General features: G+C 42.7%; 1 protein-coding gene across 1 annotated transcript in view; it reads right to left on the bottom strand.

Annotated features, from left to right (window-relative positions):
* Window positions 1-24,856, bottom strand: part of LOC118805243 (regulating synaptic membrane exocytosis protein 2-like) — a 166,579-nt gene that overhangs the window by 52,864 nt on the left and 88,859 nt on the right. Inside the window, exon 18 of the mRNA XM_036565918.1 lies at window positions 10,696-10,718. Coding sequence (XP_036421811.1) covers window positions 10,696-10,718 — 23 coding nt within the window. The remainder of the gene's footprint in view (window positions 1-10,695; window positions 10,719-24,856) is intronic.

Below are 24,856 nucleotides of genomic sequence, written 5' to 3'. Positions count from 1 at the left end.
AAGACTCTGATGCTACGTCAGTCATTAATCCTGACCAATCACCGGCCTACACTTGTCTTTCAATGACTTGACCTGTGTACCTATTCTGCTGCTTTCGGGTGCCTATATTTTGACGTTCCCCTCCTTCCTCCCCACCACCACCAGTAGGGTCCGTGTCAGGCTGTCTGGGGGTAGGCTCCACCCCTGCCATCTCTATCTGGCAGGATCAGTGAGGGTCTCGACGCTCCAAGACCTGGATTGAGGATGGGGCCTGCGCCAAAGACTCTTTAATTTCTACTGAGCTATTTTTCAACTTGTAAAACTCCACTGAGGATATAAAACATTGCCCTCCTTCACTTTTGCCTCCTGAGTCTTTCTGGCAGAACTGGTGGTTAGTGTTCTCCTCCAAGCGCATTCAGCTGCTCAATGAAGTTGCGTGAGCAGCAGTTAGAAAAGATGCAGTGGAGCTTCACAGGTCTCGGAGGAAGCCTGTGCTAGCCTTCGCCCTCCTAGTGTTGGTGGTATCATGTGATTGGGGGAGTCCAAATTAATTAGTGGAATTGGATACAACTAAATTGGGAAAAATGGGAAAAAACAGGACTTTCTTTTTAATCAGTTGCGCAGTTGGGAAGTGTTTTTAAGCACTGACGTTATCCACGATACACTCAGAAAAGAATATAGCGACATATTGAGATGTAATTTATCATGATAATGATAAATATTGTCATATTGCCCAGCCCTGGCATTTTGGTCAGCTAAAAACAGAGAGAAGGAGAGGGAGGGAGAGAGTCAGAAGGGAGAGAGAGAGAGAGAGAGAGAGAGAGAGAGAGAGAGAGAGAGAGAAAAAGAGAAATAACAGGTGGGGACTGAATACTGTGTGTCAAAGTTATGATGTATGGTAAACAGGAGTTGCTAAAACTCTCCAAACACATCTACACAGAGAGAGAGAGAGACACAAAGAGACACAGAGAGAGAGAGAGCGAGAGAGAGACAGAGAGAGAGAGACACAGAGAGAGAGAGCGAGAGAGAGACACAGAGAGAGAGAGCGAGAGAGAGACACAGAGAGAGAGAGACACAGAGAGAGAGAGCGAGAGAGAGACACAGAGAGAGAGAGACACAGAGAGAGAGAGAGAGAGAGAGAGAGAGAGAGAGAGAGAGAGAGAGAGAGAGAGAGAGAGACTTTTGATGGTCCTTTATTGAACCAGCATTTTTTTTAAAACAGTCATCCGTCACAATGTGTCATCTTAGACTATATTGAAATAAATTAATTGATTAAATAAAAATAAGACAAACACTGTATAAATAGATAAAAACAAGAAAACAAATAAAACCCAGTCCGGCTCATCTGAGCTCAGGAGCGAAGCAGAGCTCACCCTCGCACACTGAGCACACGGCCCCACCACAGCACCACATCGCCTCAAAGGCCTCCACATCACACATGCTCTTATAATAATTAAAATCAATTAAAATCCTTGATCTCACCAGCCTAGAGAGAATCCTTGTGGCCTCACAGTCAGTATCATGCGCCACCTTGTTTTTACGACTGATATATATCGCCATTTTCGCCGTCCCAAGAATGAAGTTGATCAGTTGGCATTTGGATTTCTCTCTTCTGACGTATTTAAAACCAAGGATAAAAGTCTGGAGTGTAAAAGTCACATTAAGAGACCTAAAAACAGTCTTTAAAACTTCAAACAAAGAGCAAAGCCTAAAACAGTCCATAAAAGCATGAAACACAGTTTCTCTCTGGGGACAAAAAGGACACTGTGGTACAATCTCAGGATTTAAAACAGAAATAAAAGCGTTGACTGAGACAATACCATGTAAAATCCTCCACTGCAGGTCAGCTACTTTTTTAGTCAATGGTGGTTTATACAGTGCTCTCCACTCCGGCTTCACATCATCACTCAGATTAAAAACATCACACCATGGTGTGTCGGTTCTACTGTGCAGTCTTTTCTTATTCAGTACCTTCACACAGGCTCTGTACAGCAGCTTACCAGACACTGTCCCCAAGTTCATTCTGGACTCCCCATCACACTCCAGAAGGGGACCTTCACAGTCCTGTAGGTCCGGCGTGATAGTGATGTCCGGGAATGGGTCATGCTCCGTAGGACTGACCACCCCTGCACTGTAGGCCCTCACCTGCTCGCGTTCCTCAGGAGAGAGAGCTGTCCTCCAGCCCTCGAGCAGCTGAGCCACAACTCGCAGGGATCGCATCCCCAGCCTCGCAGCCACGTCCTCCACCCGAGTGAGATCTGGTCCGGCGACATCCACCAGCCGGCGTAGGGTTGTGACTCCTGATGACAACAAGACTCTAGTCAGTGCAGGGGTGATCGTGCCCGCCAAGTCCAGTCGTGTGCCGTTGAAAAGAGGCTCCTCCAACAGCCAGTGCAAAGTGGAGCCAGCCTGTTTCTTCACATTAAAAAAGTCCCAGATTTTAAAAAGTCCTCGATAAAAAACAGGCAACCCAGCAATGTCCAGTGTTTTGGTGCTCATTAAAAACAATGCTCTGTCCAACCCCAGACCACCTACTGTGTGTAATATTTTGCATGATACCGCCCTCCAAACCAGCTCACTGGGACCAGCAAGAAGTCTCTGGATGAACTGGAGTCTGAAGGCAGCGGCCCTGCTAGCCAAGTGGACGAGTCCTTGTCCCCCTTCCTCTTTTGGCAGATGTAGAACTCCCTGCGGAATCCAGTGCAGTCGATCCCAGAAGAAGTCCACTAGCACGGCTTGCAGGTTTGCCAGCAGATTCGGTGGGGGGTCCACGCAGGCCAGTTTATGCCAGAGCGATGATGCAGCGAGGTTGTTGATAACAAGCACCCTTCCCCGATAGGACATCTGGGGGACTAACCATTTCCACTTACTGAGGCGTCCTTTAATCTTTTCAACCATGCCATCCCAGTTCTGTGCACTACAGATACTGTCCCCCAGATACACCCCCAGATATTTAAAACCACCCCTTCTCCACATCAACCCATCTGGAAGCGCGGGTTCCCCACCATCCCAATCACCAACTAAAACTGCTTCACTTTTGGTCCAGTTTACTTTTGCAGACGATAAAACCCTAAAATCATTTAAAATTCTATCTAAAACATCCACATCAGTCTGGGTACTTGCTATCACAACAAGGTCGTCTGCATATGCTGAGACACACAGTGGAGTAGAACAGCCAGGTATAAACAAACCGGAGATGCAGTCTCTCAGTTTGCACAACAGAGGTTCAATAGCTAGAGAGTACAGCATGCCAGACAGAGCACAGCCCTGCCTAATACCTCTGTGCACTTTAAAAGGAGCACATAAACCACCATTAACTTTGAGCACACTCTCAATGTCACTGTACAAAACCTTGATCATGGCTATAAAACCTGGGTTGAAACCAAAGTTCTCCAGAACTTTCCACAGATAGCCGTGTTCAACCCGGTCAAATGCCTTTTCCTGATCCAAAAAAATGAGACCAGTCTTTAAGCCCAATAGTCTGGAGACTTCCAAAACATCACGAATTAGATATACATTGTCAAAAATTGACCTTCCAGGCACACAGTACGTCTGGTCAAGGTGAACCACCTGCTCCATCACCTTCCCCAGTCTCGAGGCTAACGTTTTTGAGAGCAGCTTACAGTCAGTGCACAACAGAGAGACGGGGCGCCAGTTCTTCAGTGCAGCTAGGTCCCCCTTCTTGGGTAGCAGGGTTAGAACGGCCCTCCGACAGCTCAGCGGAAGCTTCCCTTCCCTTATGCTGTTCTGGAGGACATCCAGCACATCCTGCCCCAACACTGACCAAAACACTTTATAAAATTCAACAGGGAGACCGTCAATACCTGGCGCCCGACCATTCTCCATGCCCTGGAGAGCCTCATACAGCTCCCCCAGAGAGATATCTGCATCCAGCACTGCAGCAGACTCTCGCGTGAGCTGGCTGAGGTCACGGAAGAATCCCTCCTCCACCTCTCGTGCCTCTGCCCACTCGCTCTCGTACAGCTTTGAGAAAAAGCTGATTGTCTGCTGACGAATTTCAGAAGGCTCAGATAAGAGATCCCCTGATTCTGTACGCAGAGCATGCATAAACCTTTTCTGTCCATTTCTGCGCTCGAGACCAAAGAAGAACTTTGAAGGAGCATCCATTTCCGACACGCACTGGAAACGTGAGCGGACCAGCGCCCCCTGTGCTGTTATGCCTAAAAGGTCAGCCAATGCAGTCTTTTTAGTTTTCAGAGCTTCAATATGCCCCCGATTTCCTGTGGCCTCTGCTAAACCCTGGAGCGCCACTATTTCAGTCTCCAGAGCTTTGAGAGATCTGGCTATGTCCCTTGTGACATTGAGAGTGTACTGCTGACAGAATACTTTAATTTGTATTTTAGCTATGTCCCACCACTGCTGCAGGGAGCTAAAAGATGTTTTCTTTGAGCTAAAAACATCCCAAAAAAAAGTAAAAGACTCTCTAAAATTGGCATCCTCTAAAAGCGCAGTGTTAAAATGCCAGTATGCACTCTGCGGCTTAACATTACATTTCCTTACTGTGCACTGGACTATACAATGATCTGAAAAACCAACTGGGGAGATAAGACAGCGTGTAAAAGCAGAAAGTTGATACCTAAAACCATAAAATCGATCCAGCCTTGCCAATGAGAGTGTGTTATCTCTTGAATGTGCCCAGGTATACTGTCTCTGCCCTCCATGGAAGTTCCTCCAGACATCACACAAGTCATGGGCCTCCAGCATCTCACACAATCTCTTACGGGACGCAGCATGCGGTTCCATGTGGTTCCTGTCCATGCTGTCTGCTGTACAGTTAAAATCCCCTCCCAGTATTAAAAACTCATCAGAACCACAACCTGCAATTACGGTGTCCAGAGTGTCCAAAAAGGACATCCTGTCCATCCCCCCAGTTGGGGCATAAACACAAATAAAAACAAAAAACGTGTTTTCAAAACACGCTGTCACTTTTAAAAGTCTGCCATTTAAAACTTCATCCACTGAATAAGAATAAGGAGTAAAACTCTGTGATAAAAGAACAGCCACCCCACCACTGGAAGAAGAGTTATGACTTAAAAAGGCAAGCCCCTCCCACTCTTTACCCCAGTCTGCAGCATTACTGACATCACTATGCGTTTCCTGTACAAATATTACATCAAGTCTCTTCTGTTTCACCAACTCAAACAGCTTTGCTCTTTTACCACAGTCTCTCGCCCCATTAATGTTCAGACTCGCCACTCTGACATCACCCATTAAAAAATAAAATAGATAAAACACAATAAAAACAGAGGCCATTCTGAACCAGGGAGGGCAGGAAGTGTCAGATCTCATCCTCAGTGCTCACTTTATTAAGTCTGGTCAGGATCTTCTTCAGCCTGTAGACTTCTAAAGCGGTGAAGGACCCTTCCCTCCTAAAATGCCTGACGTCATGAATAAACTGTGAAGTATTTGGGAAGTGCTCTTCAACACGTACACCCTTTTGGCCTTTAGTGACCCGCAAGAACTTTCTTATATCATCAACAGTATAGAGCACAGACATGTTCTCTTCTTGCGAGCACACCGACCAGCCCGAGTCAGACAGAGAGCCTTCGCTCTCAGACTCCACCTCATTCACTGCACTGCTGTCTGTTTTGGCCTGTTTAGTGCCCTTCCCTCGGTTCCGCTTCTTTCTTTTATTAGGAACTTTAAAAACAGTCTCCTCTTCCATTTCCACCTCCACTGTAGCCTCCACTGCTGTACCAGCTAGACTGACCTCAGTCCCGCTGTCCCTTACCTGGTTATCTTGCTCCCCCGGGTCAGGAATCCCCCGCTCCGGCTCCTCACCACCAGGCTCGTCGACAGCGGGCTCCTCCGCGGTTAGCGCCGCCGGGAAAGGCTCATCCGCGGCCGGCGCAACCCCAGCAGACATTTCCGAGGCCGGCACGGCCGCAGCCGGCTCTTCCCCCGCAGGCGCCGCAGCCGCCGGGTCCCGAGCAGCAGCCGCAGGGGGGACGGCCACCGCGGGCTCAGCCGCGGCAGGCCCCGGCCGCTCCGCGCTCCCGGCATCATTAGCGTTAGCACCGAGTTTTTCAGGGCAGGCTCGGACGAGGTGTCCGGTCAGGCCGCACCTGAAGCACTTCATGTTGGTGTCAGACGACACAAACACCGTGTACTCGAACCCCTCCACTCTGAACTTCAACACCAGGTCCAGCTCGTCCTCACCATCTCTCAGCACCATGAACACCAACCTCCTGAACGACACCAGGTGCTTCACCAGGGGCGATTAACAGCCGAGGGGGATCTTTTTAATGGGGGAGACAAGTTTTCCAAACCGGGACAGCTCCTGAGCGATCAGCTCGTCAGAGATAAACGGGGGGACGTTGGACAAAATGATCTTTTTGGACGGAGTACTGAGGGGCAGAACAGACACGAACTGATCATTAATCACGAGTCCACTCTGCACCAGTTCATTAGCTTTGTCCACAGTGGACAGGAACATTACCACAGCGCTGTTCATGCGCGAAGCAGACACAACATTATTGTACCCGACGACGCTCCCCGCCGCCAAACAGCACTCCTCCACACTCGCGCGGCACTCTACCTTTACACCATGCCGGCGAGACAGGCTTTCATACAGCCTGGGGCTTTGGGACGCCATGCTCCCAGCAAAACGCCGGTAACAGACGCCCCGCACACACCCCACCACACCTCACTCACACTCACACTCACACACACACACACACACACACAAACTCACTCAAACAAACTACAGATACAGACTGACAACGACGTAACAACAGAGAAAAAAGTTTGGCAAAACGCCAACCACGCTCACCGCGCTCCGCTCACTCTACCGCTCACACCCGCGCATGCGCAGAGAGAGAGAGAGAGAGAGAGAGAGAGAGAGAAAGAGAAATAACAGGTGGGGACTGAATACTGTGTGTCAAAGTTATGATGTATGGTAAACAGGAGTTGCTAAAACTCTCCAAACACATCTACACAGAGAGAGAGAGAGACACAGAGAGTCACAGAGAGATAGACACAGAGAGAGAGAGACAGAGAGAGAGAGAGCGAGAGAGAGACAGAGAGAGAGGGTTTAGGGCTGTGCCTGTTATATAACTCCAAACTTCAGAGGACGCGTCCTGCGCGCCATCAGCCCTGCGTTAATCTTTGTTGTTGTACATATACAGCGTTTGGGGAACGTGCGGCAGGGAGCTGACAGGAACCTGGCGCTTTATATAACTCTGAGGAACAGAAGAGCTTCAGCACTCAAACCCGTACACACACATCAGCTCATCACAAACACAAAGCAGCCGCTGCGAAGGTCACACTCAGCGTACAGACGACGCACTGAGCCAGACAGAAGCAGCAGAAACTCCACCGAGTTTAAGGGTTCACAGTGAACCGCTGCACCTGCTGTTCAGGGTCAGGAATCAAATTCAGATGGAAGAGTTTCACGCTGTATATCTCTGCGTAACATTTTTGGATACAAGACTTTGAAAAGAATAACAGCTGACGTATGATGGAAAGCACTTTTACCCTGTTCTTCAGCGGTCAGGACCCCCGTGGACCCTCACAGAGCAGGTACTATTTGGGTGGTGGATCATTCTCAGCACTGCAGTAACACTGACGTGGTGGTGTGTTAGTGTGTGTTGTGCTGGTACGAGTGGATCAGACACAGCAGTGCTGCTGGAGTTTTTAAACACTGTGTCCACTCACTGTCCACTCTGTTAGACACTCCTACCTTGTCAGTCCACCTTGTAGATGTAAAGTCAGAGACGATAGCTCATCTGCTGCTGCACAGTTTGTGTTGGTCATCCTCTAGTCCTTCATCAGTGGTCACAGGACGCTGCCCACAGGACGCTGTTGGCTGGATATTTTTGGTTGGTGGACTATTCTCAGTCCAGCAGTGACACTGAGGTGTTTAAAAACTCCAGCAGCACTGCTGTGTCTGATCCACTCAGACCAGCACAACACACACTAACACACCACCACCACGTCAACAGACGCTCAAGTGCAAAGTCAGGTTACTGTTTATCTGCTTCCCCCACAATCAGCTTCTGTCTTTGGTGATCTTAACTAACTAGATCTGCTGCACTGCTCTGCCTCAGGGTGGCGCTGAAGCAGACTGGCTCACCCAGCTGGTTCTTCATAGCCTAGAAACTGTAACTCTGCCCGGATTCCTCTGAAACACTACACTGGCTGTGTTTACATGCAAAGATTTTTGCCAATCTGATTGAATACATTATAGATTAAGACTGAGGTGTTTATTCTCACTCTACTCAACAATCTGATGAAAATCTCAGTTTACATGCTCACTATAAGTAATCAGATCCAAAATTACACACACACGTAGAGAACCGCTTAATGTAGACATTACCATGACAACCAGCATCACATGAGTCCAGTCAGAGTGAGATGAGCAGCAGTGAGCAGCGCTTGTGTTTTTAACTGCTTTTAAATGATGTCAGACTCAGGAAAACGTCCTTCACATGTCCTTATTAAAGAAGGCCGAGAGGAAGACGTCGTGTTCTGAGACACATAAGCTGGACGTCCGTCCCATCGCCGTCTTTTAAAGATCAGAGCATAAACTTCGTCTCCTCTGCAGACCAGTTTCTGCTCCGCCATGTTGAACGGTATAAACTTTCATTATGACGTGACGAACACGATCAGAACGGACTTAAACTTTCCGATAGGGAATGTAATCAGATACAGGCATTTACACGGATATTATTCTTCTATTTAACTGATCATTTACAGGATTACCCACCTCGATCAGTCGGATAGAAACTGTATTCCGAATGGCCTCAATTGGACTAGACTATTCCGATTGAGGTGTTTACTTGGACGTGTTCTGCATGTTAAATGTGGCTAATGACAGCTGTACGTTCGTGTGCTGCAATTATATATGAATTATTTGTCATTCGTAGCTCATTGAAAAATTGCATAAACTGTTGGAACGTGCAGTTTCTAAACTTTCAATCCAAACCACGTTTGTGTCTGTAAGTGGATGAAGAAATATTTCATCACGATTTGAATTTGATGAAACTTAATACTGTTTTATAGAAGGAAAAAATGCCATGTTTTTGCCATTTGGACACCAAAACAAACAGAAAAAGTCAGAAGTGCAGAATCAAACCTGTCGAATGTAAATGTTTTTTCACAACTTTGTACATTATTGCATAAGTATATCATAACATTTAAATAGTGGGAATAATGGCAGTAAGTCCAGAGCTGCTCCTTCTTAATGAACGGTACTGAAGTGAAGCAGAGGAAAAAATAAGGCTGCATGTCTCTGCCTGAGTCGTGTGTGGCTTTCTCAGTCTGCTGATGACACACAGCAGAGGCCCAGACCCAGACATGCTTATAAAACCGGTTTAAAATATCACCACGGAGGTTCAACATGTTCTAATAATGGATCAGACTGAAGGCAGCAGTCAAGGTTCTGTTCTCTGTAATGTCCCCGGACATTTATTCCCTGAACATGATTTGCTGTTGTACCGTAATGAACTCAGTAACTCAGGTTGTCTCACAATGTTCAGTTCATTAAAACCGAATCCAGTGGGTGACATGAACTCTGTGAACCGCAGTGGGGAGTCTAAGCTGTTCTTAACGAGAGAAGAACAGCTAAGATAGGAAAGAACAGCATTGCTGCCTGAACAGAACTGTGGATCTACATTTTTGTTTTTTGTAATTGTTTTGTATAATTTACCTTCACGGTGGGTCAAAATCTCATGATGAATAAAGTGAATTGGTCCAAAATGACTCAGAATTAAATCTTGGTATGTTAACTTTCATTGAATGTTTTTTACTGTAAAGTTACTGTTATATCACCCGTAAAGTTACTGTTTTATGTTCTGTAAAGTAACAGTTTTATCTCCTGTAAAGTTACTGTTTTATCTCCTGTAAAGTTACAGTTTTATTTCTTGTAAAGTTACTGTTTTATGTTCTGTAAAGTAACAGCTTTATGTCCTGTAAAGTTAGTTTTATTTCTTGTAAAGTTACTGTTTTATCTCCTGTAAAGTTACAGTTTTATCTCCTGTAAAGTTACAGTTTTATTTCTTGTAAAGTTACTGTTTCATCTCCTGTAAAGTTAGTTTTTTCTCCTGTAAAGTTACAGGTTAATGTCCTGTAAACTTACTGCTTTATCTCCTGTAAAGTTACAATTTTATCTTTTGTAAAGTTACAGTTTTATTTCTTGTAAAGTTACTGCTTTATCTCCTGTAAAGTTACAATTTTATCTTTTGTAAAGTTACAGTTTTATTTCTTGTAAAGTTACAGTTTTATCTCCTGTAAAGTTACAGTTTTATCTTTTGTAAAGTTACAGTTTTATTTCTTGGAAAGTTACAGTTTTATCTCCTGTAAATTTACAATTTTATCTTCGGTAAAGTTAGTTTTATCTCATGTAAAGTTACTGTTTTGTTTCTGGACAAGATAATTAAGTCATGGCCACAACTTAGTAAGGCATGGGAATGAGATCCTAATGCATGGCCATGACTTAGTAAGGCATGATCTCGTTCCCAAGCCATACTAAGTTAAGGCCACGACTTAATTATCTCATTTCCATGTCTTACTAAGTCATGGCGACGCATTAGGATCTTGTTTCCATGCGTTAATAAGTCGTGGCCATGCATTATTTTATTCAGATGTGATGTCACCAGCAGGCCTCCGTACTTCACACTTCCAATCTGCACAATGCTTTGGAGACAAATACATTCTGAAAATGAAATATGCTTTTGCACTGAGGGGAATACGTACCCTGGACGGATCCTTCAGAGAACCTGCAGAAACAGAGAGAGAGATTAGAATCTGACCTTTACTTCAACAATGTGTCCACTGAATTTAGCAGCTCGCAATACAAAATATGACATTCCTTCTCTAAATATGACATTTTTGGATCATAGTTATATTTCTGACAAAGACAGTTCACAGGAAAACTGTACCACGTCAGCAGCTCACACATCATTTAAGCTTTACAATCTTAAAAACGATGGTTCTTCAAGGGTTCTTTAGTAAAGAAAATGGTTCTATATAGAACCATGAACACTCAAAGAACACTTTGCATGATTAAAGGGTTCTTCTCATCATGAAAAAGTTCTTTAGATTGATGAAGAATGTGCTGTAGGTGGTTCTATATAGAACAGTCTTGAAAATGGTTCTATGTAGCACCCAAAAGGGTTCTTCTTTTGTTATTAAAGAAGGGTTCAAAGGTTCTAAAGAACACTTGGAGAACCACTCTTTTTTAAGAGAGCAGAATCCTCTCTGTCGTCAGTCAGTGCTTTAAAACAACATATTAAAGCTTCATTGAAGTACAATGTTGCCAGTCAAACGTCCACAGAATTTAGTGCTGCATAAAGCAGATGGACTGACCTCAGCTGTGGCCTGAGGATGTTCTAGAATGTACACTGTAACACAAGCGGCTTTCTTTACAGGCTTGATATCTGCTAGTCACAGACCCGACCCTGAGCGCATTCAACCAGCGTAGCTCAACAGCCTCATTTACACAACAATCTCATCTACATTAGGTAGAATAAATGCAGAATTAACCCTCTCATGTCTTCTTAAATCCCCCTTTAAAGGCTCTTCTTATAACATGATGCTCATATGTTTCATATCTAAATGCTCCGTTATCTTCATCACTACTTTCTAAAACCGCTGCAGCAGCTTCAGCAGCTGTAAACTCTCTGCACGCCGTTTCACATGAGTCTCCGATGTGGACTGAATGAACAATGAAGGGTTTCCGGCGTGATGGTCAGTCCTTAGTGATTTCCTGAGTGTCCGTTGGTCAGTTTCACACAGAATGTAGACGGACACACGAATCCACCAGTTCCACACGGTGAGAGGCAGATGACGTGTATCTCAGCCCCTCTTCATAGGCTCATAACTCCGGATGTGAGTCTCGTATGATCTCGTGATGAGATGGAATGGAAAGGGCGACTCTACAGATTCAGGAACTGTTTGAACTGGATTTCTGCGCTGGATCATCACAAAGATACAGAAACAGATATAGAAACAGAGAATCTGACTCGCAGGTGAGTTTGTGGACCCCAAAGGGTTAAAGGCTTTCAGACCACCCAACATATTGTTCTCATGTGGGAATACTAGCGTCTTGCTGTGCTTTGCATGGAATAAATCAATACATGAACGATTTGTTTTCAAACTGGTGTTAAATGAGTTTTTACTGTCACTGACCAATAAAATTGGCTGGTATCATTTCATGTTTATGTTTTAAACTTTAAACTAATGATTAAAATAAAAAGAAATAAATGTGATGAAAATTTTTCTCAGTTAAACGTGCTTTACTGACATATCAGATTGCCAGTTCTCCTTGGTCCCACTTTTTAAACTAAAATAAACAGGAAAAACAATCTTAATGTAAATGCTGCACCACTGAGTGGGGGAGCAACCCAGAATGCTATACAGTTGGTTATGGTTGACTTGAACCCAGGGCATTAATAGAGATAGTATTACTCTGAATACAGAAAAGTATATATTAATATATAAACTATATTATATAAAGGAGGTGTCTGTCGCAAACGCTAACCCCTAAATTTACACATTTTTTTCTTTCTTTTTTTATTTTACTATTTTTGATTTCTTTTAAACTGGAGTTGAAAGGTTTGGATTTATCACGAGCTTCATTTTTCAATTAAAAAAAAAAAACTTTATTCAAAAAATACTGTCCCATGTTTTCATGTCACTACCGAAACACAGTTTTACTCTGTAGGTGTAGCCTTATTTTAGCCACGCCCCTGTATTTTAGAGCAGGAAGTGAGGCTGCATCCCTGTCCCTCGTGGCCACATGGCGAGCAGTTAGATCCCATTGTTTTGAAGTAAATGTGTCCCAAAGTCTGAAACTCAGTGTGGAACATTCAGAATTGTCACTACCGAAACTCACAAATTAAACTTTTGTGAGTTTTAATGAAAAATATTATGATTTTATTTGTGTACAGCTGTGTTTGCTGGTCATGTACTGGCTAGTGTTTTTGAATTGAGCTACTGAAACAGTCACTACTGAAACATTCGGTAAATGGAATGTTTAATAATTTATTTTAATAAAATTACATAATTAAAGTATGGGATCATTCAAAACAAAAGGATTTTAGTCTCAAGACCAAGTCAGTAAAAAGTTCAAGATGTATTTAGAACTCCGTCTTTAAAACGAGTTCGGAAAAAATTATCCATCTCTGCCTTAAAAACGGCTTGTAAAGTTTCACTTTAACTCTATATTAGCATAGAAACCAGCTCACAGATCTGTGGGGTGAAAGCAGACAGCGCTGAGCTCCCTGAACCCATTTCCCCTTTAATCACCCCGCCAGTGTAACTGAATCAGTGACTGGGTGAAAGAAATGCAGTGGTTTCTTCTTCTTACATACACAAGTTAACACTTCACTCTGGAGCATGCATGACAGATGAAGGTCTATATACTGCAGGGGGAATTTCATCCTTTTTTCAGCACTGAGGTCTGAGCTTCTTTGCCATTTCCTGTCTGGATCCTGATGAATTCTATACTGTTCTATTAATTACAGCACAAACAGACACATTTCCAGAGATTTCACTGAGGAGTTCAGACACAATGAGCCAGTACGATACCTGCATCTCCGTTCTCTGTCACTGCCTCTACTGCCGCAGTGTGAGATGGTGGTGAAGATGAGACACAAAATGAGGGCAAAAACAAAAACAAGCACACGTTTCAGCAGAAATGTAGAGCTGTCACAATCAATCATTGGGATTGATGTTAGAAATAAAGGTTCTCTGCAGGTACATTTTTCGTTCATCAAGGTACAAACAGTGTAAATGTTCCCTCAAAGGTACAACAGTGGTTTTAAGGTCTGATTGTGAACCTTAAATAAGTGTTTCCAGGTGAAAAGTTCGTATTTGTACCTTTTCATAACCGAATGTTTAAAACAGAACAGTAAAATAAAAGCCTGGAGACGAGACGGGGTGTGTGGAGTCAGTACAGCTTAGAACATATCATTTCAGTGGATTATGGTTCAGTTATGTTCCCTGACTAAAGGTACTGAGATGAACCTTGAGGGTCCCACCCCAGTGACAGGAGGGGTACTCAGAGCCCGAGCCAGTTTAGTACCTTTATTTCTGAGAGTGTATTGATTGTTATGAGTTTAACCAAATAATCTGTTTTAAAATAAAAATGGGCTTAACTGAACAATCATAATGTGCAGAGGATCTCAAAAATACCAGAATACTTTACTGAAAAGGCTAAAAAAGGTAGCCTGAGTATAAATAAACCACTAAGAGACAAAAATGCATAAAACATGCATCTATCAGGCCTTCTTACTGTAAGAGAAACCAATAGGAACACTGGAAATATGCAGCAGCAAAATACCTGCAGGTATTCCACTCATTCTTCTAAATTCCTGTATAATTAAACGGTTAAGATGTAAACAGAGTCGTTCAGAGTGGTTTGGTGTGAAACGCTCTGCTCTAGAGAAACTTACCGAGTCAGAACTGTTCACAGTGGTGGGGGTAGGTCGTTCAACCTTCTAAATAGCCTGAGTAACTTCACTAGAATAATGCTAATTTCTGTTAGCGCGCCTATGGGAATTTTTGTTAACGCTAAGCTAGCGGAGGTGTACATTTCCCACCCTGGGTTTAACACTACTTAGGTCAGCTCTGCTCAAACTGGACATTTGAAGCATTTGAAACTCAGACCAACCACAGGTTTCAAATGACCTGCAGAATTGCAGGTTAATTACTAGGCCAATTCATTTTAACTGTTAACAATTTTAATCGAGTCATCGATTCTAAACGAGTTATTGTGACAGCCCTACAGAAATGCAACAGACAAACAGTACAGTGGTGAGACACAAACACACACTAAAAGCATGCATATTAATTGCACTCTTCACTCCATGATGGTGAAACATGTTCTGAAGGATGTCAGAGAGCTTGACAGAGACACGCCTGAGGAAAGCACTACAGCAGAAAAGGTTTTCAAAACACAGCAGCATCAAAACAGACATGTAGCCACTAACAGAGGAGCTTCTACAACAACATCTCAACCACAGCCTACCATCTACAAGCCCTGCTGAGTGCTAGGGTTGCACTGATACCGATACCGCATACATATCAGACTCCATACTGGCACTTAAACACAGAATACACAATACCTATGTCTGATACAACGAAGCAATTTCTGACGTGCATGCATGCACACCAATAGATGGAACAACATGTTGGCGGCGTATGTTGACAAGCAGAGGTAAAAATGCTCATGGCAAAATCTGTAATGCCAGTATTTCTTGGAATGGCAATAACGGTGGGAGGAATCTTCCTAAAGTCCTTGTTTCATAAATTTGTCACAAATACATCAGATAACGCAACATACGAACAGCGTAAAACACTAAGGGAAGCCCATAAACTCTACAGCTGAACCAAACTTCTTTCAGTAATCCCATATCTCAAACTGTGTGTCTGAGTTAATGTTAGTCCAGGTTGTTATCAAGGAAGCGAGTGTAAGGGAGAAAATTGGAAGGAACAGCTGGTCTCTTGGGGTAATGATAACCATTAGCCTTGGCTTAGCCTTTAGCAGCCTGTTAGCCGGACTTGTGCGTCCACTAGCCCCACCATTCATTCAAGCATGTTTTATCTGTTATACAGAACACAGATTTCACCAAAATAATATATTTAAAAATGAAATTGTGTAATCTGATTTATACACTAGTTAGGTAGGATAGGTTGGTATAGTGTAGTGGGTAACACCTCTGCCTCTGCCTTCTACGCTGTAGGCTGGGGTTCAAACCCCTGCCTGGGCAAGCCTACACTATACCAGTCCTTGGGCAAGACTCCTAACACTACCTTCGCCTACCTGTGTAAAAAATGATCAAATTGTAAGTCGCTCTGGAACGAACAGAACATCCGCCAAATGCCGTAAATATAAATGCCATAAATGTAGACAGAGTTAGTATCGGTATTGGCCAATCCTCAAGGATCAGGTATATCAGAAGGGAAAAAGTGGTATCAGTGCATCCCTAATGACTACTGAACACTTCATTAGCGTTCACTAATGTGGCTCTCTACAGCAGGAGGAAGCAGTTTGAGGGGTTTTGTTCCACACGGCCTACAGCGCTACTCGTGTCATTAGTGGGAGACAGGTGGTGTTGTGTAACATATCTGTGCGCTCCATTCACTTGTGTCACTCTGCTCATTTTTCTCGTTAATTGAATCACATCTATTGCTGTGAGTCCTTCCTGGCCTGAGTGAGCAGCAAATGGTTCTGCATCTCATCATTTTGTGCTGGTCAATAAATATAATCTGGGCCCTGAGCACATATTAACAGTCCAGTAAGTGTGACTCTGGGCCCTTAGCACACATAATCAGCCCTACAGTGAAACGTTTCTCAGCCCTTAGCGTACATATCTAGTCTTGTGCAACTCTGTTGCCCTTAATACATAGCCAGTCATTTGGTGTGACTCTGAGCCCTTAGCTCACATAATCAGTCCCATAGTGAAACTTTTTTTGGCCCTTAGCATACATGTCTAGTCTTGTACAACTCTGGTGCCATTAGTTTACATAAGCAGTCATTTAGTGTGATTCGGGGCCTGAGCATTCAAATCCAGTCATTTAGAGTGACTCTGGGCTTTAATGACCCATATCCAGTCCCACAGTGAAACAATTCTAGGCTCTCAGAACAAACATCTAGTCATTTACTGGACCTCTGGGCGCTAAGAATACAAATGCTGTCATTTAGTGTGACTCTGAGCCCTTACCATACATAATCAGTCCAGTAGTGTGACTCTGGGGTAGACTACATATCTAGTCCAGTAGTGCAACTCTGGACCTGAGCGTACGTATTCAGTCATGTAGTGCGATTATGGGCTCTTAGCATACACATCCAGTTTCATTTTGCAAACCCGGGCCATATGAACAGATCTGCAGTCATTTAGCGTGACTCTGGACCCTGAGCATGCATAATCAGTCCAGCAGCGCGACTCTGGGCCTGAGAATATGTATCTAGTAATTCAGTGTGATTCTGAGCCCTTAGCATGCCATTCCTGTGGTGCAAATCTAAGCCCTAAGCACATGTATCCGGTCATTTAGTGTGACTCTGAGCTCTAAGCACATGTATCCGGTCATTTAGTGTGACTCTGAGCTCTAAGCACATGTATCCGGTCATTTAGTGTGACTCTGAGCTCTAAACATATGAATCCGGTCATTTAGGTTACGTTCACATTACCAGCTTGAAGTGGCACAAATCTGATTTTTTGCCCTAATGTGACTCAGATCCGATGTTTTCAGGGCTGTGTGGACATGCAAATCTGATCTTTTCAAATCCGACCTGAGCCACTTTCATGTGCGGTCCTAGATCAGATACGTATCTGATTCTTGGCCATGCGACCTTAATATGACGCTCAGATCGGAATTCATGTGCTTTTTTTCCACTGCGCCATCATTCAGTGTTACCATGGCAGCAGCGCAGAACAGATGTTAAAGCCTGTAAACGGTGGAAAAGCAGCTCATCTCTCCTTTTTCTCCTTCATCTCGCTCTAATAATGAAGCTGAGAGCTGATCAGAGTTAATTATCTTCTCAGTGAAGCTCGTTCTGCTCGTTACTGACTAGGATGTGCGCATAAGGATCATTTCAGGACGCCGGTTCGCACACATTAATGACAGATTTGAGTCATTTACCTAAATGAGTGTGAACCATCGTGTCAGAGAGATCGGATTTGAGCAAAAAAAAGTATTTGAGCAATGAGGCTTGTAATGTGAACGTAGCTTTAGTGTGACTCTAAGCTTATGTATCTGGTCATTTAGTGTGACTCTGGGTCTGAAGTATATGTATCTGGTCATTCAGTGCAATGATTACTTACTTATACCCACTCCTATAGTGCGACCTTGAGTCTTGAGGATTATACTCCGTCCTCTACTGGAAATCTGGGTTACTTACTACGGTCCCTCTGTTGGATGGTCAGTGACTTCAGGCCATTGTTAAAGCAAACTTTTCAAATTCACAGCCGTCTCTAGACATTTTAGAATATGTTGTGTGCTGCTTTTGGAGGATAATATAAAAAAAGAACACTTTAAAGCTCTTTTTAGATGTCGTGCCCGATCGTCAAGTTTGTCAACAAAGCAAACTCATGAACAGTGTCAAGGTTTTTGTACTAGAGCTTAGAAACGAACTCGGTTGTGACAGATTTATGCCCAGATGAATGATGTTGACAGGGGTGTTCATTTTCGCTTGAGTTGCCACAGCAACAGGAAAGAACAATCAGCAGATCTGCTCGTAACTCTATTCAGGCATGAGTGAGAGAGAAGCAGAAGCGCACACCACTGAGATCCGGAGCTAATAATAACCACACTCTGCATGCACAGGGCCGCAAATCCTGAAGGTGTTCGCAGTCTGAGAGTTTGTTTGTGATGCTCAAGGACGTTCATGGGAGCAGCAGTGCTTGTGAGATTGAACAGGCAGTCGTGAATTAAAATATTTACGTTTTCTTTTTTTGTGGATCTGACAGTACCTGCATAGAACAAACCAGCAGCTGTCATGGAAATTTTACAGCGATACTTAAAAAATTGTGACGAAGGCCTCTATTTTGATGTTCCACCTTGTCTTAGGCACCTATGCACATTCGTCTTAGCAGTAAGTGTGTTTTTGCACAATATACGCACAATAAATGCAAATAAACACAGAAAAAAAGATTATATTATTTTGAGAAAAAATATTTAATATCCTGTGAACTATGTGGAAGAAAAACGTCTGATTCCAGGTTTCTCCTGGATGCCCCCAGGCCTTATATGGATTTATTAAATTCCATCAGCAGCATCTGATTTAACATAATGAAGTTTGGATGAGATAAGCCAGATGTTGGATGACTACAAATAATACTAAACTGACCTGAGGAGAGGTTTGGAAATGGTTAAATAAAGACATTGACATTGTATTAATATTATTTGTATTATTTTTTTTTTAACACTTACTACCCAGATGAATTGCTTTCTAACTGTAATTTTCTCAGGTGCCTAAAACATTTACATAGTACTGTAGGTGTTTCTAATAAAGTGGCCAGTGAGTGGAAGTACAAAGTGAGGGATTTCTAACAAAGTGGACGGAGAATGTATATGCAAACAGTGACACAAGCTCAATATCTCCTGTCTGTGGACTTCGTACAGAATGTTTCGTATTTTATAAGGTACAGACTTAAAAAAGTTGGTTCTTCAAGGGTTCTTAGTCAAGATAATGGTTCTATTAAGAGCCCTCTGCATGATTAAAGGGTTCTTTGCATGGCGAAAGGGTTACTCAGATTTATGTAAAAAAACGTAGATGGTTCTATATAGAACCTTTTTGAATATGGTTTTATATGTAGCACCAAAAAGGGTTCTTCTATTGATAAAAGCTTGACATCGCAACAATAGCAGAACCCTTTTTGGTGCTATAGAGAACCAGATACAACACATTCTCCATAAATCTAAAGAATCATTTCACCATGCGAAGAATTATTTAATCATGCAAAGGGTTCTGTGAGTGTTTAAGGTACTATATAGAACTATTTTGTTTACTAAAGAACCCTTGAAGAACCAAGAGTGTAGGCTGGAGTGTTGCAGTTGGTCTGGAGCTCTAGCGAGTCTGAAACGACAGCGATCCAGTGCAGCAGGAACAGAGAAGCACAGCACTACACAGCACTAAAGATACAGAAACTCAGTTTAAAGGCAAACTGGACTCAGATTAACCCCTTAAACGGCCAAAGCTTTATTACACACTTCTATAACCTAAGAATAGCTCAGCTAGTTTGCACTGAAGTCCCTGTAATAACCGAATAATAAGCCTTAGTGTGTAATAAGCCTGTGATTTTAAGGGGTTAACGGGCCTTAGGGGTCAAAGCTTGAGCTACGAGGCCTCTACTGCACACCGTACCGGAGCCTTTCTTCTGCTGGTCTTGCCACGTCACCTCTGATATTCCAACACAAAGAGAAACAGCAGGACATTAAGAGGTTTGAGTACAAAACAGTGTGCTGATGCTGACAGGCCTGATTTTAGCTGGTATGATTTGGCTGATTCAAATGTGTGTAAGTAATATATTTCAGTTCAAGTAAATATATAAGGTCATACTTTAGCATCACTGCTGAAACTGCGCTTTTGGGGGTTAACGTCACTCCGTAGCAGTTTCATGTGCTTATTTAAATGGTTTTGCTCTGTAAAGGTATGTATTCAACACAACAGCTGCGTTACAAAGCCTAGGCTGCATTTCTCGGCTGCTACGTTGTAGAAGGCCATTCAAAAGTAAAGGACCCTTCGTATACAGCCTACGCATGCAGCCTATGTTCTGAGTGATTACGAGGATCAGATGTATCCTTTCAGGCCTTCAGTTACCCACAGTTCTCTGCATACGAACGACGCAAAGGAGAAAAAAAAAACAGCACCATTAAAATAATGGAAAACGACGCCATTGGAGCAGAGCTTGTTTTAGTAGTTTTAGTAGAGCTTGTTTTGTTAGTAGTTCACATCCTTGAATTCATCTTTGTTACCTTATAAAGTGTAAAATGACTGATTAATTAAAGGATTCATCCTAATATCGTACATCGTCCATATATCATATTTTATTTAGAAGTATTTGTATGTATGTAGTTTATCGTACTACTTAAGATCTTCTCCTCCATTTCTGTAAAGAAATAAAATAGCAACAAACTCAACGCAGCGGCTCCATTTTCTCTCATCAGTTCCCTCACAAGTTTTGCGCTGCTCTGGTGACGTCACCGCGCAGCCTCGGTAGGACTGCTTCATTTGTATGACCAATAGGCTACAAAGAAGGAGTCTTCATAGGACAGTCCTACCGAGGACCTGCACTACCTCGGCTGCAGCCTGGGCCTTGGAACGCAGTGAATATGTGCTCCTTACTGTGATCAGCAAAGGAAAATAATCACCTCAGCTAATGTTACTGTTGCACCCTCTACTGGCCAAAGTGTACATCATCCAGACTATTACCACTCAGCACTGCTTATGTTAGCAGAACTCCATAAATCACTCAGAATACTTCTTATTTAGTCCATTAAAGGGCCCATATAGTGAATAAGCTATATTTTGGAATAAATGAGAGTGATGTAGTGTGTAAACACTGTTACAGTGCAAAAACAGTCAGTTTCGAAATTCACTGTTTTTATGATGCCTTGAAAAACCTAATCTTTTACAAATATCTGCCTATTCAGCCTACAGCAGTTTAATCCCGCCCACTATACCCTGATGCCCAGAGTGCTTCTTGCATGAGGCACAACGCAGGGCAGCCAATCAGAATAGAACTCATTTACATATATCAGTCTTTAAAAAATATAAGATATGGGCCCTTTAAACACTAACATTGTTTCTAAAGATAACTAGTTATCAAATAAGTGGCTTTGGTCACCCAGAGAATCATGCTACGTATTACACACACACACACACACACACACACACACACACACACATACACACACACACACACATACACACACACACACACACACACACACACACACACACTCAGTGTACACTTGCCTTTCCTCCCATTGACAGGCTGGGGAGCCACAGGCTTCTCCTCAGTTTCTTATAGTGTTAAAAGACGCACAAACACACAAGTGTTAAGGAAGAAATGGTGCATCACAGAGACTCACACAACAAACAACTCATAACAGTTACGGTCAGTAAATACACACAGGCACACACACGCACACGCACACACACACACACACACACACACATACACACACTTGTATGCACACAAAGTAAAAAAAACACTCATCATTTGTTCTAAACGAAATCAATATACTGACTGTGAGATTATCACACTGACTAACTGCCACTCTGAACACTAAAGTATTAGGGCTGCAACTGTTGATCCTATTCTATTAAATATTATCTTGAATATTCAGTTTTTTATAAGAATAAGAAAAGCAAGACCTGTTTTACTGCAGTTACTGAATGGAAAAACTATTCTATTCTTACTGTTGCTTTGATTATTATTATGATTAAAAAGTCTTAGTATACCATTAACTACGATATACTACTACTGCTAATACTACTGCTACTACTACTAATAATAATAAGAAGAAGAATAACAATAATAATAATAATGATTATTATTATTGTTGTTGTTGTTATTATTATTATTATTAGTAGTAGTTACTATTTAATATTGGATAAAATATCTTTATTTTGTTTTTTTGAAAAAGCTAATGAAATTACATCTCTAACAAATAATGCTTTTCAAAGAGTTGAATTAACATGCTAAGCCGAGAGATCCTGCCCAATCTGGCAACCCTGATCAGTTTGCTGCGGTATAGTGCAGGTCATTAGAGGTAATAGTGCCTTTTAACCTTCATCTTAAAGATGAAACCTTTTTGGTCAGCTCTTGTCAGCAAACGTGGGAGGTTTTTTAAGCCGCTAAACTCCGGATAGCTAACTGGCCTGCACAACTTTTATTCTTGGTCGTAAATGCAACTGAGAATATGCTCACCGGTCAGGAGCCGCAGGAGACGTATTTAAACTACACCTGATATTGTCACCTCAAGTGGTAAATGTGAGTGTTGTTTCGGTGGCTTTTCTGTTTTTGAACTTTACTAAATCCTACTGAATATTTGTTGCAGCCCTACAAAGTTTGCTCATATGCTAATATAAAGCCACTGCTAAGTGACACACCTGGCACAGGAGTTTGAGGAGCTGGAGGCGGGGCTTGTGCTGGTGCAGGTGAAGCAGCAGGAGCAGGTTTGGATGCAGGGGGAGGTGCAGGTGCGGATGCAGGGGGAGGGGCAGGTGTAGATGGTGCGGGTGCGGGTGGTGCAGGTGCGGGTGGTGCAGGCGTGTGGTTAGGTACAGGTGCGGGAGCTGGGGGAGGAGCATGTGCAGGAGGTTCTGCCCCTGTTGAAGCTTTGATGATGACGATGATGATGATGATGATGATGATGAGGATGATGTGTGTGGAGTTTTCGAAGGGCAGAGAGAGCAGAGAGCAGAAAACGAAAAGACAAAACACAAAGAAATGGTGAGACAAACAAAACAATGACATGGAGGATAATGAGTATTGGCCTGTGTGCCAAATCACAGATTACTGCACAACCACAACACAGACACCGTCACTGAGGAAAAAAGAAATAATTTTTTTTTACATAATTTGAAATGCCGGCTGTCATTAAGACCAGTAGAAGTCCAAAATGACTTACGGAGCCCTAAATTATCTTTCATTTAATTTTTTCCCCTTTTCACTTACAAAGATAGTGCAGGTTTATATACCAAAACCAGCCGTAATTCACTTTTCTAACCTCTCTTTATTCAGTAGAATTAAAAAGCCTGTTTTTCTCACTGTGTCTTTAAGATTGCATGATACGGGCCCCTTAAATGTACAGAGAAAGACTGGGTTACATTAACTTGTGTTATCATTTTTCTCTTTGTCCTGTAACGTTTTCTGTTCTGACCGCAATGACATACACTTTATGGACAAAAGTATGTGGACACCCCTCCTAATTACTGAGTACAGGTGTTTCAGCCAAACCCATTGCTAACAGGTGGATCAAATTAGGCACACAGCCTTGCAGTCTCTATAGACAGTCAGACCACAAGTCAGGTTGTGATATTTCAGTACAGCTAGATCTGTCCCAGACAACTGTAGGTGCGATCACTGTGAAATGAAAGCTTCTAAGAGCAAAAATAGCTCAGCTGCAAAGGGGTAGACCACCAAACTCACACCTTTAGGATGAACTAGAACGGAGACTGGGAGCCAGATAGACTGGAGCTCTCGTCCAACATCAGTGTCTGACCTCACAAATGCTCTTCTGGATGAATGGGCAAAAATTCCCACAGACACTCCAACATCTTGTAGAAATCTTCGCAGGAGAGTGGAAGCGGTTACAGCTGCAATAAGGGAACCAACTCTATATTAATGTCTATGGATTTCGAATGGGATTCATAAAAGCTCCTGTAGGTGTGATGTGTAAGTGTCCCAATACTTTTGTCCATTTTTGACGTTTTTTTTGTTTTTGACATAATTTGAAAATGACTGTTGTTCTGTACATTGTGTGTAAATTTCATGATGAATGGACCAAAACAAATGGCCAAAAATCACTTGGGAAAAAGTCTGGTTCCATTGACTTACATTCAAAATTAAGTTAGTTTTTTCCTTCTCCTGTAAAGTTACCATTTTAAAGATACAAGGCTTTGTTCAGACAACAGTGATACACATATATATATATATATATATATATATATATATATATATATATATATATATACATTGTCATGGCAATTATAGTAAGCTTGACATTATACTTATATTGGTTTTCAAAAAGAACCACATACAACACATTTTCCATCAACCTAAAGAACCATTTCACCATGCAAAGAACCCTATAAGCAAGCAAATGGTTCTTTAAGTGTTCATGGTTCTGTATAAAACCAATGTCTTTACTTAAGAACCCTTGCAGAACCATCTTTTGTTAAGAGTGTACTGGTTTATGCATCATTTATGCACCAGCTACAGTGTGAGTGACGGGCGGAGGAGCTTCACGAGGCAATGAGAGCGCAGGATGGACGGACAGACAGAAAGAAGGACAGAGAGAGAAGCAGCAGAGTTAGACACGAGAACAGGACAGAAGAGAAGAGTGGACTAATATGACAAAATGGAAACCACTGCCCACCTGGCTAGCCAGGTTCTACACTACGCTCTGTACTCATGTGCGCTCTAGACAGCTGTTCTCTACTTAGCAGAACACTACATGTACAGAGAACCTCACTGAGAACGTTACAGACTCCACTATGAACTGCAGCAGCAACACAATCACCTCTGAACTACAGCAGCACATTAAAGCTCTGCTGATAATCCTGCACTCTAAAACAGATGGAGCTTCAAGGGTTCTTTAGTAAGGAAATGGGTTCTAAATGGAACCATGAACACTCAAAGAACCCTTTGCATGATTAAAGACTCAGTGCATCATGAAA

The sequence above is a fragment of the Colossoma macropomum genome, unplaced genomic scaffold (genome assembly GCF_904425465.1).
Source record: "Colossoma macropomum unplaced genomic scaffold, Colossoma_macropomum, whole genome shotgun sequence".
Lineage (NCBI taxonomy): Eukaryota > Metazoa > Chordata > Actinopteri > Characiformes > Serrasalmidae > Colossoma > Colossoma macropomum.
The sequence above is the reverse complement of the archived record's forward strand: the minus strand, read 5'-3'. Positions and strand labels throughout refer to the sequence as shown.